The sequence below is a fragment of the Leptodactylus fuscus genome, chromosome 6 (assembly GCF_031893055.1).
Source record: "Leptodactylus fuscus isolate aLepFus1 chromosome 6, aLepFus1.hap2, whole genome shotgun sequence".
NCBI classification, from domain to species: domain Eukaryota; kingdom Metazoa; phylum Chordata; class Amphibia; order Anura; family Leptodactylidae; genus Leptodactylus; species Leptodactylus fuscus.
Window position 1 is genome coordinate 115056337 of NC_134270.1, and position 15682 is coordinate 115072018.

Below are 15682 nucleotides of genomic sequence, written 5' to 3' on the forward strand. Positions count from 1 at the left end.
CACTTAATAGGTGTTTGTGATGCAAAGCTTTAGCCTCCATTGGGTACCTATTGGTTAAAGCTCATGGGTTTTAACAATGTCACATTCAGAAATATTAACGCTCCGCACATTTGCAGATCTCAAGTGAGTTACACTTTTGTATTTTGCTCATCAGAGATGCCCTTCTACTTATGCAAACTGCAATAGTGAATACTTACAATGACTGCTGGCACATCTCCACAATACTTATACAATGTTCTGCTTAATGTCTTTATTATCAGTTGTTTAACAATAAAATGCTCCATAAAAGTCTAGAGATTTACTGTTATTGGCTCTGGAGCTCTGCACGTGAGCAGGACAAGCTCAATGTATACCGGATTCCTTCACCTTATCTATCTTTGCTGTGGAGTGGACCTGCTCTTTTAGGTTCCAGACATGATAGGATTCTACATTGCAAGTTAAAGGCTAAATAAAAAGTTACAGTACGTTGTAAATATTGGGATAGCATAGTCCAAGTTTCCCAATTTCAAATCTGTTTGGATGACACCATTTGGGTTTGATCAGAAACTTTTACTTTCCTAACATGTAAATGGTTATTCCTTTCTCAGTAAATCACTGCTAAGACACAGATAAGTTCTTGAAAGTGCTATCCGCCAGCACAGGACTTACCGAAACAGATAAGGAGCATTTCTCTTCTATAGAGGTGAATGGGAGCTATAGGAATAGCTGAGCACAGTTGAGCTACACCATGGAAACAGCTGAGCACAACTGAGCCACACTGTTTCCGCATCTCCACAATTATGGAAACCTGCATAACCAAATGTGTTACCCTGTTTCTTTAGCTCAAATTCCCCTCTATGGGAGTTATGGACATAGTAGAATAGCACTGCTCGCAAGTTTTCATAAGTCCGTCTCTGGTGATTGGAACTTCCAAACTGTTATTCCTGTCTTGGAAACAATTTACTAAGATAGGAATAACCCTTCAAATGACTTTTTGATGTGCATCATATTATGCAAATGAGAGGGAACGTTATGTGGGGTGTGAATTGTCCCACCAAGGCTTCAGTCTCCGTTCTCAAGCAAAAATTTTTAAAAAATCATTTGCAAATAAATAAAGTAGTGATTTACATGAATACGTGGCTTCAAAAATAAATAACAGAGACATATTTGAAAACTGTAGTCACCTCTACAAGGCATTGTCATTAGGTTTATAAAGAATGTACTGCCGATAGATATTCCCTTTAATAGATATTTGGTAATCTACAACATATATTTCACATTGTCTTAGAATCCATATATATAGAAAAGTTATCTATAGTCTTACTCAGTGCACAGTTTACAAAATTTGCAGTTAATGATTTTGATTTCCTCTTGACAAATTCTCATTTGGTTACCATATACTGACACCTGCTATGTACCGTTACATTCTGCCATGTTTGCTTCATCGGTTGGCCACTGCTCTGCCTAGGCAAACTTAGATTTGTTCCAGTAGTAAGGCTATTTCGAACAAACATTTAATACATTTTCTTTATTTTTCATTAAAATTTTCATTTTTATTACAAGTGACCTTAAAAGAAAAAAATTTGTAACTAGGATACGATGATCAATAGATAACACATCCCTTAGATGTCCAAGGCTTATCTTTTTCTATTAGCAAGTAGATGAACGTGAGCGAGAAATCTCACAGTCCACTTAACACCTGAAATAACATAGTCAATCTCCAGACTGACTTGTAATATCTGTAAAGGTATTGTATTAAGCATGACACACACTCTCCTCCTTTCTCCAGACTAAGTTATTATATCCTTTATAAGAGAATGAATATTATTATATATGGCTCAGGGCAGGTGGCAACACATGACACGTCAGCAACTCCACGCAAGGCGAGAGACAATGAGACAGAATTATCACCTCTTAGGGGACATTCACACGGAGTAATGTGGCGCTGGTTCTGGCACAATAATTCACGTAAAAATCAGCGGTGAAAAAAAGATTCCCATTAACTTCAATGGGTTCAATATTATGCGCGTAAAATGGAACCCATTGAAGTCAATGGGAGTCTTTTTTTCACTGCTGATTTTTACACAAGTTATTGTGCCAGAATCAGTGCGATGTTACTCCGTGTGAATGCACCTTTAGAGTCAGTGCACACTGAGTTTTATGGCGCTGATTTTGACGCTGAATCAGCCTCAAAATCAGACTCCAAAAACAGCCTCCAAAGAGAGTTTTTTTAGGAAGCTTTTTTTGGAGGCTGATTTTGAGGCGGATTCAGCGTCAAAATCAGCGCCAAAAAACTCAGTGTGTACTGACCCTCAGAGATAATAGAACTTGTGAGGGGGACTAAAGTTTCACTGTCCCATATTGTATCTATAACCAGACAAACATATCGCAGGGTATGAGTGCTAATAAAAAGTATCTTGCATAAGATTCACACCTAATCCCTTTTTTCTATACAAAGACTATTTGTTAAACCTAATCCTCTAGTGCTATATCTGCAGAGATAATGGTTATTTCCAGGATGTATTGGATTAAGGAGAGAGACATCTAATCTGGTATTTGGATCCCAGCGAGACTACTCCTGTCAGTTTGAGGCTGCTATATTGTAGTTGCTTTCCCTGACAGCAGGCTGTGTGCTTGTCTTTGCTGCCCATGTTCCTGCATTCAGGGATATTGTAAGGCATAATTAATCTCTGGAGTTATATTCACTTCACCAGCTTCTCTACTGCTGTCTGTCTGTCCCAGATATTCCCTGCTCTGCATTACTACAGATAAAAATGTATGAGATAAGATTTGTGGCACATAAAAGTATAAGATCAATTTATCGATATAGAAAAAAAAATCTTCAGGCGTTCTCTTTTTTTTTTTTTTTTTGTGGTGTTTTTCATTTTCCAAGCCTTGAAATTCATTGCACTTCCACGTAACCTAACCACTACACTTACGTATTTAACTTTGCCTATCAGCTTTACTATCTGAATGATTTCTCTGATGCAGTTTATTGCTACCCTGGAGGCATCTAAAATATCCCCCTCTCCCTCCACCCATCCCAGTCTTTATATACTGAGGTCTTCCACTGATGTGTTGTGGATATTCAGACAAATATATTCACAGAGTGTGATGCTTTTCCAGCTCCCCCACCCTTCTCTCATCACCTCTGCTGCTCTCGCATCGAGGACTGAATCTAGCACCGTCTGGGTTTTGTGTCAGAGAGAAGGTGGGTGGGTGAAGATCTGAGAAAGAGAGATATTAATTCGAGCGACTGGTCATCAAGGAAAGAATACTCCGGTGAAATCCACCTCCAGGGACCACAGACACTGGCTGCCGCACCAGTTAACACACACAGCTGAATACTGGTTCGAAATCCTTTTTATTCATCAGTCTGCTTGGTTTTTGTTTAATCACATTTCTTCCCTGTCTGCGTGTGAGAACGAGGTGGAGATGGAGCAAGAGGGAGAAAGGATGAATTCTGATTCTATTGGCCGGTGTCTCCTTCTCTCCCCACCCACAGCAGTTCCACCTCACCTTGGTGTCTCCCCACGCACATCCAACCCTCCTTATCGCAATGAAGAAATCTACAGCCAGAGTTTCTATGGATTTTATTTATAAACATTTACCCCCAACTGGCGATCGTTGAGTTGACAGCAGGCTGTGGTGGTTGGGAGGGAGAGAGTACTAGGGGACTGCTGCTTCTACTCTGGTATTTCATGTAGAGAGGTTTAAAACACACAAATTCAAACTGGAGGTAACAAGACTCTACCTCCCAAGTGGAAAAATGGATCTGAAGGAGAGCCCCAGTGAGGACAGCCTGGGGAGCCTTCACCCCTCTAGTATTCAGATCTTTGCTAATACATCTACCCTTCATGGGATCCGGCATATATTTGTTTATGGCCCACTGACACTTCGGCGCTTTCTATGGACAATTGCCTTTCTTTGCTCGCTGGGCCTTCTTCTTCTGGAAAGTTCAGAGAGAGTGGCCTTTTACTTCTCCTACCAACATGTTACTAAAGTGGACCAAGTGGTAACAGAGAGCCTGGTGTTTCCTGCGGTTACCATCTGTAATCTCAACTCCTATAGGTTCACTAAGATCACCACTAATGATTTATACCACGCGGGAGAATTGCTGGAGCTACTTGACGTCAATGGTCACATACTTGAACCTCATTTGGCAGACCCAGAAGTCTTGGCCATTCTTGAAGAGAAAACCAAATTCAAGCAGTTCAAACCGAAAACCTTCTGTATGAGTGAATTCATGGAACGCACAGGCCATGACCTGAAAGACATGATGCTTTATTGCAAGTTCAGAGGACATGAGTGCAACTACAGAGACTTTCAAACCGTGAGTACTTTTTACCTGGACCTTTTCTCTTTGTGAGTATACTCTAGTGCCAAAAAGAAAACTCTTTAAATCGTATATAATGGCAGTAGGTTAGAAACGCCTATATAAATATACAAAGATCCTGTCTGCCTACTTCTTTTTAAACCTAACATATGTCTGAGATTACTTAGAGGATATACTGAACCTCAGTGCGATAGCTTAATTGTCACTTCATAGGTTGTGCAAAGGTTCTTGAGATCCCAAGTCAGAGTGGCACATGGCCACAAGGCCTGCCAAATTCCTGTCTAATATAATGCACTGGAAGTCCAAGTTCTACACATTCCTGCTTGTCCACATAGTAAAGACAAAGCCAGAGGGCTTAATAAACACAATTGTTTGGCTCAGCTGGAGAGCTGGATCCGTGGAGCTGAGTAGGCCAAGGTCAACAGGTGTCAGGCTTGCAACAAATAATTGGATGTATCATATCAAACAATTACTGTATTCATTTCTCTATGAATTGATCTTGTCGGTGAGTGGAATTCATTGTATTTCTGGATTTAGAGTTCACATCAAATTCTTGAATATTCTCGTTTTTTTTTTGTTCAAGGTTTCAAGTGCACATTACAATTGCATGTCTATGAAATATTTGAATTTGCTATTTCAGATACAATAGAATTAGAGTTTTGTCATTTGCAGAACCTTGCCAGCTTTTGACTATACTTCGTACTTTGCTCTGCCCTGCTGAGAGTTGCCAGCTTCACTTAAAGAAACCGGTGGCTAATGTTGATCCTTGGCTAGCTATAGAATTGACTGGCATCAAGTGGATATGCTTATATGACTGTGAGCCTTGCTGGCTATTCCAAAGCATTTATGTTTTCCAAGTAAGCACTGGCAATGGATAGGTGGAAAATGCTTTGCTGATAAATATTGCACACCATAAAGGCTTTGTCTTAGGATTTGTTCTCTATGCTGACTTATCTGTAAAGCTTCTTTCAAGAAAACAGACAGTATACAATTAACAATTGCTCTTTGCATTATCTATACATTGTAATGTATTGGTTGTTAAACAGTTGTCCAATTGTTATGGTCTGTTCACTGACAATCATATTGTGTGTGGTACTGCAATGGTTAACCACATGGCTGCTTTTATTAATAACCAGAGAAAAATTGGTGGCCATTGCATGGACTGAAGGGGCGGAGCATGACACAGGGATTTAAAGAACACCAAAAAACAGAAGGCCTGTGTTTTACCCTGCCTACTCTCGTTGTACACTAGACATATACGGCGTATCAGTTTTGCCGCCTGACATGCTCCTTTAAATAGAATATCCATGTGGCCACATTCACCTGATGCGCTATATGGTTTTGATGTAATTTTACGTAGCGTTTTAGGATACAGCTGGTTTTAGGATACTCCAATGTATAGGATGCTATGTCTAGGCTATAAACATAATACTTTTTATAACAATAATGCAATTTGATGGCAGAGAGATCCAAACATAGGAAAAAGATTTTGCTCAGCCTTGAAAATCATATATTGTTAGAAAAAAAAGTGACAGAATTTACCATAATGTACAGATTTTTTTTTTTTTGATCCACTTTTCCAAACAGTGTTAAGCTGCACTGTGTGAGCAAGGCCTAAGAGTGTTGTTTCAGCAAAATTCACCAGCAAATTTACAGACATGCTCTAAGACCTTGAAGCCATTTTCAATGGTACAACTGCGACAAGCTCCTGTTTTGCACGCTGCATGCTCTGCATGCTCATACTCTGTGTAAGCCATTTATTGATATGATCAGTCAGTTTTCACTTTGGATTTGTCGGCTAAAATGAGGCGTTCTGGAGGGAGCGGAGATACAATAACTTTATGCATGTAAAGTGAATAAAATGGCAAAAACATGGCACGCGGGATTGTTACAATGATGCAAAGGTATGATAAATAATAAAAGCAAATATACTAGTCATACACAGAGCTTACACAATATAGATGCCTCTTTAGTTCTCAGTAGTTCCTCCTCTTTTCATAATACTGATGTTGTATTGGAGGAAAATAGGAGATGGCGCTCTCATAGGTTACAGCTCAATATAAAGTATCAAAGAACCCCTCACCCTTTCCCTATTGGTGGAGACTGACCAGGATAGGTTGTGCTGGAACTTTATCAAAGAGCTTTGTGCACAAGGTGTGTTTATCAGACAACATGTCCAGCTTTGGACTGGATCTCCAACACAGGTATTGGTCAAACTTTTTATGGTCTAAACGGCAGTAATGCAATCCATGTGAAAAAATCCTAGAAATTCTTGTCGCACCAAGCCATTGTATGGATAAATGAGACTGGGTTCACATCCAGGTTCCGTCTTAGGAAGAGAAAACTGTAAAGGACATAAAACAGGTTCCTTCATATAATAGACTCCAGAAGTGGCTGACTTTTGGTGGGGTCTGTCAGATTTCTGTCATGCAGAAACTGTGCACTTTATGATACATCTTTTAGCAGTTTTGGCAGATTCTGCAAGTGAGTTCGTGATTGGAGGCTCCAGCACAAATGTGAACTCAGTCTGATTGACGTGAACTGACTGAACATATGTAAAAATAAAGATAAAAGTAAAAATTGCTTCGCAGCACAGATATCCGCATAAATATTCAATAATGAAAAATAAAATGTAGAAAAAGAATCATTGTTCCTTGAAAGCAGAGCATCAGTGGTATATATTTATATACACCCACACACATAATAAAAGATACCTTATTTGGCCTTCTGAATCACAGCAATTTCTCATTGAATTCACAGGTATCAGTGTAAAAAGATAATTCAGAAAAAGATGGTGTCCATTTTATGTAGCAAGATTAAGCAGCGATCACACTACCACTGCTGTCCAACCGAGGTTTCCATCCTAAACCCCGGGGAAACTGAACAAGGGACGGCATCCCAGTGGTCAGCTTTAAAACCCATTCGTTTGAATGGGTTTTTAAAGGTGACCACCGGCGTCCATATGCAGCCTCTCCACCTGGAAACCATTTTTTTTGCACGTACATAAAGTCAAACATGCAGGACTTTATGTCCATGCAAAAAAAAAAAATGTTTACAGTTGTCGAGGCTGAATACGGACACCGTACAAATAGGTTAAAGCTGACCGCCAGCATGCTGTCCCCTGTCCAGTCTCCCTGGGGTTTAGGACGGAAACCCCGGGCAGACAGCGGCGATAGCATGAACAGAGCCTTAGAAAGATATTATCCCAGACAGACTGAGGCCCGATTCACATTTGCATTCGGGTTTCTGTTTGAGGAGTCTGCTTGGGGACCCCCAAAGTGAAACCTATTCTCATAAAACAGCGGGTATCTAAGGAAACCTTCAGACCCCATAGACTGTAATTGGGTCCGTGTGGTTTCAGCTTGGTTTCTGCATGAAAAATGAGGAGACAAAAGTGCTGCTTGCAGGACTTTTCTCTGCACATATTTTACATGGATAAGGGGAATGGAATGGCCTGAATGCAGATGTTAACCAGGTCTGAGAAAGACAGGAAATAATACACAGACAACTGTAGGAATCCTGGGAAAGTTTAGTATACTTAGGACTGGAGTAGGAGACTTTGCTTTATTGATCAGATTTCTTAATTGAGAGATGAGGAAAAGATCCAGATTCTGAACTCATTACCCAAAGGGGATTTGGATGTCATCCTTGGTGTCTACATGATGGGAGTCTCGCCACAAACCCCATCATACCTCCTACCTGACACTGGCAATCATATGGTGAGGAATTATGACTATTCATGGTTATTTGGTTTCAACGATGGAGGACTTCCCCTCCTAGAGACATTACTAATGGAGGAGACTGGGAGAGTTAAATGGTCCCCACTGAGGGACAACGCTCTCTTTGTCACTGGACAGCAAGTAGGAAACATAAGGTCTGGTCCTGGAAGCCATGTGAGCAGATTAAAGCTCTATGACAGCCTTAAGGATGCAGCTGGAGGCCTAGGAGTAGACCCCAGCGAACCAACTTACAAACTCGTGTTGGTATTGTTTCTTTTCTATCTTTTATTCCCATTTTATTTTATTGTGCTTTTATCTGTATTTGCTTGTCATCCACTGATATATACAGTATCTTTGTATGTGTTTCTGGCTAGCACTGACCCACTCGGGTTAATAAATATATAAAATTAATAAAGCTCATTTCATATTATCCTATGAGCCCAGGCACTTATGGGGAGTGAATGGAAAGTAAGAAGGGTGATTGCAAGTGTGCCAAGCAGTAAGGTGATATCGTTCACAATGGAGCTCTCAGGAGTCATATGTAGCAATTTGCACTACTGGTTTGAAACAAAACAACAAACTTTTCGACTGAACCAGCCAAACCTGAATTAGAATGAATTCTGATACTCTTGCTCATCTCTGCTTAGATTACTTTTCCAATTGTAATATGCATTCACACTGATCCATAAAAAACGTGATCACTTGATTTTACATGCTTCAACTGTAAATGAGAAGGTGATACATAGTGAAACTAGTACGCTATATAGTAAAAATTGTCTGCAGTGCACACACAGGGAAATGTATGAATGTACATTCACAAAATCTTTGCATTGCTGTTGCCAAACGTGGACAATAAAAGCAAAGGAAGAAATGTTGGGCAGGATGTACCAGTGTAACCACTCAGCATTTTCTGAGCTTAAGCCTGCCCTCAGGAGCACTTTACATACCACCTTAAAGTACTCCTATGCAAGAAAAACATAGTGAACAGCAAAAAAGTATCCATGTCTATAAAACTTTTTTTTTTTGTAAAAGTAGCACTTTGTATGCTACCTTAAAGTACTTTAATGCAGATCACAGATATCCATTGACGTCTATATATTCTATATTAGAATATGTACAGTCTATGAACGTCATCTGTTTTCTATCTACTTTTCCATGATCAAACAATACAAAGTATACCAATTTTTACTAAAAATGGTTGATCCATTTTTCACGAATGTAAAAAAAACAGATGAATCACTAACAACAGTCCAGAAAATCAAAATGTCCGCATGCTGTCAATGGAAAATACTGGCCGCACACCTACATAAAAGAGAAACATGAAAAATATCTTAACCATGTAACTAGATAGAATGGGTCGCTTTCTTTGATCTTATGACACATGTAGGATGCATACCTTCTGACATAGCCCAACCTGAACATGTGTGAACTGATGTCTGGCACAGGAGGTTTATATCTATCCAATACAATATTTCCCCTTACCTGTCACAGACAACTATGACAAAGCATGTTGGCAAGAACAAGTAGTATTAGGTATATTTTAGTAAGGGATAGTATCATGTAAAGGTAGCAAGGGGGAAAATAGGAATAATCTAAACGGATTTATAAAACCCATACATCCATGCATCCTGATGTAAGGGAATTGCTAGCAGAGCAATTCCCCAGTAGCTGCTAGTGAACCTTAGGGGGGAGGGGCACAATAGACAGTGAGCCCTAAGCTGAATTCCCCCCACTGTCCCTTCCTGCTTGCCGGTCCGATCCTAAGCAATAAATGGCAATTGGTCAATGGGCCCTTCTTATATAAGTGACAACACAGAACGAAGACAAGCCAACTAACAACAAAGGGAGGTCAGCTAGCCAAGGGTCTGGTAACAGTCGAGCAACGCAATACAGAATCAAAATACAAAAGAATAGTCACAAGGGTAAGCCAAAGGTAAGAGGTAAACAATACAATAGGAGCAGAAGGGGAGCTTACCAGGGACAAAGTCACATGACATAGTCTCAAGAACCATCAAGGCTGTGTGGGCTAATGGCCTGTATATAGGAAGCCAAAGACCCGCCCTAGGCTGGATTGGAAGACAGTCTGTCAATCACACAGGCAAGACTAGAATTAAGCATTTCTTTGAACAGAAGCAAACAAGGTGCAGGAGATGGGTGTGGTGGAAATTCACTTACTGAGATAGAGCATTGTTCATACAGCGCAATGAAAACACTAAGCAAGGAATCAAACTGAATTCACCTCCTGAACTGAACAGGCAGAAAGGTTACACCTGAAGCCCATGAATAATATGGAGATCTGGTAAGATCTTTCCCTATTTTTTGAGCGTCAAGACTGGGAGTAACTTATCTATGGATGTCATAAGAGACTGCTGTACAGTGTGTATATATATATATATATATATATATATATATATATATATATATACACACACACACACACACACACACACACACACACACACACACACACACACATACATGCAGGTAGTTTTTTAACCATTGGGGTTACAGGTTAAGTTTTATTATTAGAATACTCAGCCGTAGCTGCCTATCGATTAATATTTGGTGGTAATAATATCTATAATACTGTGTTATTTCACACATAGGCTAAGGTTCTAAAATACAACAAGATGCCTATGCTGACTATACTATTTTATACAGTTAAAAAAGAGCGCATTAATGTATGCTAAAAGACAGGGCCGGCTCCAGGTTTTTATGGGCCCTTGGGCGACAGAGCCTCAGTGGGCCCCCTTGTAAAGGAGGCGGGGGAGTCGAGACACTGTGCATCACAGATGAAGCGAGTGACGTCATGCAGGAGTGTGGCGTCACCAACGCCATACCTCCCAATTTTTAGAGTAGAAAGAGGGGCTCTGCGCGCCGCGGCAAATTTGGCTCCACCCACTTATGTTGACTCCGCCCATTATCATTAATTTATCATGTGCTCCCACAGAGTATAATCCTCCTAGTCACCCGTAAATTATATGCCCCCCCATCTCTCCCCCAGTTTCATACACATCCTTCCTCTTCCCCCAGTTTCATGTCCCCCCTCCATCTCTGTCCCCAGTTTCATCATGTTCTCCCCCTTCATCTGCCCAGTTTCATGTCCCCCGTCTCTGCCCCAGTGTCATGCTGTTCCACCCCCCCATCTTCCCCAGTGTCATGCCGTCCCCCCCTCCATTTGCCCCCCCAGTTTCATTGGGCCCCCTCCATCTCTGTTCCCAGTTTCATGCCGTTCTCTCCCCACCCCCTTCATCTTCCCCAGTGTCATGCCGTTCCCCCCTCCCCTTCACAAAGACAAACACTTACACTCACCTTCCATCGCTCCCCCGACGCTCCTCTCTCCGCTCTCTCACTCCATTCACATACGCGATTAAAGCAGGAGCTGTGATCTCAGCTCCTGCTTTAAAGCTGCGGCCCGGCTTGCGTGTGTAGGCGCGATGTGATGATGTCATCGCACCTACACACGCAAGCCAGGCCGCAGCTTTTAAAGCAGGAGCTCAGATCACAGCTCCTGCTTTAATCGCCTATGCATTTAATTCAGCTCATCGGCGTCCGACAGACGCCGATGAGCTGATATCGGGACAGGCAAGTGCTGGGGCGGGCAAGTGCCGGGGGGCCCCCAGAGGCTCAGTGGGCCCCGGCACTTGCCCGACTATGCCGTGCGCTGACGCCGGCCCTGCTAAAAGAACACGGGGGTGAATTCTTAAGACTGACCTGTGTTTTAAACCCTAGCTTCCATACTTTATAGACATGCTTTAATCCAGGTATCTACAAGTTCCAGGTTCTTCCTTCTCACATGCTATGTAGCCCTGTATTATCCTGTTATGCACTAGCAGCTTATACTTCCTTTTTTTAGCAGACATCTTTCAGAATTTGGGAGCCTCCTTTTCTGTTTCAGTTTTAAGGAGCTTATTATACTATTAAGCATAACATGTGACCCCTCTGTCTGATTCTTTGACTTATTAATTTTCTGCTTTGTTTTATTTCTTTATATTTATAATTCATTGATGTATATTTCTTTATACTTACATTATTATGCTCTACTGCACTCACATCATAGATGTGTATCCTTATTGGATATTTGGATATTTTGCACATTGCATATTACATACACTGTTATTGTAATGTCCTTTTCTCACTATTGCACGACTAGTAGTTTAGCTATTTTTGTCTATTGTAGATATTCGCTGATTAAGGTGGATTACACCAACACGTCCTTAAGGCTAATGCCCCACCCATGTAGTGTCTCGCAACAAAAAAGTGCTGCGGGAAAAACTGCGGTGGAAGCATATCGCGATTCTTTCCACAGCGATTTCACAAAGGTTTCCTCTGCGGACCTTCTCCTTGAATTATACTTATAGGAATCCCCATACCCATCCAAACTTGCTCTCCACCTATCTCTAACTCCACAATTTCAGTCATATACGCCAGAAAACTGGTATATACATGTAGATAAATTCACCCCACTATATGTATATACATAAGGTCAACGGAACCCTGGATATTCTGTAACTAAAGCATGACTTGTATTCATCTATGTTACTGGTCTAAATCCTGAACCTACTACAAGTTTTGTCTTTGCCTGAGATAATGGATGCATTCAGATTCCCATTTCATCCATGTGTGCTGTATCAAATCAATGTATGCTGATTCAGATCCATTCTCGATCCCTTATGCATTTCCATGGCAGAGCTGCACGAGAGTGCTAGTTATATTGGTTACTCTGAGATTGGTTGGCGCTTTATGCAGTTCTTATGCCTGTGAGCTACTGACTATAATGAACACAAGAGAAATCACAGCAAGAATTATTGTCATGAGATCAACACAGCACAGCAGCCTCAGGTTTTTGGCCTGTAACTTGAAGCGCTGAACTCAGCATGTAAGTGAGATAAGAAAAAATGGCTTGCAAATTTTTATGCAAAACAAAGGACCCTTTCCTTGCATCTTCTGGGTGGTTGTCTTAATGTTACTTGGTGCTACATGATTTGATTTTTCTTTTGTTGAAGTCTATGTCTCGCATTTGTCATCTTGATTTGCTGCGCGCTTCTTTTTTTACTTCTCGTGATAGAGCCCTACCACCCGTGCCAGAATAATATTTTTCAATTTTTATGTGAATTCCATTTGGGAGCAAACTTTGAATGACATTATTTCTGTCCTTCAGCAGACACTAATGGACCGTGCACATAGCTAGTAAGCATTTCCATGACATGCAGTACGGTAGCCAATTTCCATTTAGCTATCAGTGTGTGTAGATTCTAGTTCTGCTGATCAGAAACGAAGTGTTAACTCTCTCTAGAACTATTGAGTTTAGTCAATTGCAGTTTGATAGTATCTGCTATACCGTGGTTATAATGACGTAAATAGAGATGATTGCCTCTCGAGCAGGGGAGGTGGAATATGCTAATGTGTTCACTGTAATGAGCTAAATTGGAGAATTGCACCATCGTCATAAGCTTCTTAATGACACCATTTAGTGTATGATACACTGCATGTATGTGAATATCACTTATGGCTTGTCTAAGGGAATTCGACGCGTTTCTTTTTGTTCAGTCAGTGTGGGATTGGGTTGGTCACTTTGGCTGCCAGTAAAGCTATGCATTGATGAAGTGTTCTATGCAGATTGCTGCACCACTGCACAGCTGGCAATACCTCTCAAGCATCGAAATCATTCATCCCATAAGCTTGATAGCTCCTGAGAGGAAAGTGCACCTCACTCTAAATATATCACCCCCAAGCACATTAGGTGTGTTGCCATATTCAGGTTTTTTGCTGCAACTTGGAGTGGATTAAGAAAAGAGGGACACAATCTGTCCTTTATATGTTCTCTAAATTTATGATTCACATCTGGTTTTGGCTTAAAAAAATGGTAAGTTCACACAGGGTTCTTTGGATCGGAGGCCGCCTCAGGTTCCGATCCAAAAACCAGGTAGTCGTGACTGAAATCTGGTGCACTGCTCCGGCATCCAGTTACACACTCTGCTCTGGATTAGGCCCAATGAATGGGCTTAGTGTGGAGGAGGTTGTGTCTTCAGGCATGAGCATCTCGCTTCTTTATTCCGGAAGCTGGAAGAAACGACTCCCGGAAAAAAGACCTGAGCGGCTCCCATTGATTTCAATGGGAGCCGTCTTTTTGGTCAGGGTTTCGAGGCGGATACAGCCTCAAAACCCTGACCAAAAAACTCAGTGTGAACTTACCCTTAGAAGAATCTAAATTGTATGAGAGAATATCTTCTTTCCTGTTCTGCAGCACTGATATATTGTGGTTTAGTAGTATGGACCATAGGAACTCTCTGTACCTCACTATTCATGGCTGTACCATATACTTGAGCCTTGTGAGGCAAAAATTTTGCATTTAGTCTCCTCATTATTTGAATGTAGGAATTCTAGAATTTTACAAACTTTATGAATCTGTTAACATCAGATCTGTACCCTGAAGCTTCTAGGCCTCAGTGCAAAATCTATAATGGGGACCCTAACTACCTTGTGACCTTCAGAATAGTGGTTTATTTATGTGGCAGAGCGACCTTTGGGACCCCCTCAAGGTACAGGGCTCTGTATCGACTGTTACCGTTGCGCATAATATACTTTTGCCTTCCTTCTAAGACATTTCAAGCCACTTTGACAAAATAGTCATTTATACACTTAGACCAGTTTTAGAAGCCTTTGGTTTTGAAAAATGCTTTTGAAAAACTGATATTCATTGTCAATTATATACCTATCAAGACGTGACAACATGAGGATTACCTTTTAAGTTGTAGAAGTGGCATGATGTTGGTATCCAGAATCAATGGAATCAATTCCGGAGGTCCAAACTAAATCTGTATGACAATATTACTTGTTCCTTTATTCGTAGCAGCACTCACCTTTAAAGATTACAACCCCGCAATATATTTCTATTGCATTATTACCAACCCATTCACCCTACATTATACAAGTGATATATCAAAATCATCATTAGATCAGGCTAAATGCAATATAAACCAATAATAAAACATCTAATAGATATATAGAGGTCAGATATCAGTTCCACACAAGTACTTTGTGAAGAATCATCACACTGCAGACGAGGCAAGAGAGAATACTACTAGTCAGATAAAGTCACATGCAGAATACAGATGTGTCCACACTTACCTGATCTCAGTTTGGCTAAGTTTTTCTTAGAAAATGGAAACCAATTCAACATAATATTATGGCTGACTGCCAGATTTGGAGTCGGGAAGGAATTTTTCCCCCTGAAATAGGGCAATTGGCATGAGCCTCATGGGTTTTTTTGCCTTCCCCTGGATCAACACTGTAGGGATTGTAGGGTTAATGTCTTTATCCAACCTCATCAACAATGTAACTATGGCTTGCTATCACTCTCTCCTTTCCACACTGGAGGGCTACACATATACACTTGAATAGGATAGGTAGAATATCACTTTCTCCAGCCCTTTGGTCTCCTGTCTCTTCCACTTCCAAGTTTTCATCTCAGGCCAGCAGCATGCTCAGATGTGTTTTGTTACATGCATATTTATCTCTGAATTTACATACATAAAGAGTCATAAGAGTTAAAATGAGTCACTAACCATACACTGTTTCAACCATGATTTAGGCTCAGCACTTTGTGAGAGAGAAGAAAAAATAGGTGGTGGTGGACAGGGACTGA

At 40.8% G+C, this 15682-nt stretch overlaps 1 protein-coding gene across 1 annotated transcript in view; it reads left to right on the forward strand.

Annotated features, from left to right (window-relative positions):
- The first annotated feature begins 3080 nt into the window (after nucleotides 1-3080).
- ASIC2 (acid sensing ion channel subunit 2) overlaps nucleotides 3081-15682 on the forward strand; it is a 560786-nt gene continuing 548184 nt past the window's right edge. Inside the window, exon 1 of the mRNA XM_075277142.1 lies at nucleotides 3081-4312. Within this exon, the coding sequence (XP_075133243.1) occupies nucleotides 3749-4312 (564 nt within the window). The 5' untranslated portion in view covers nucleotides 3081-3748. The remainder of the gene's footprint in view (nucleotides 4313-15682) is intronic.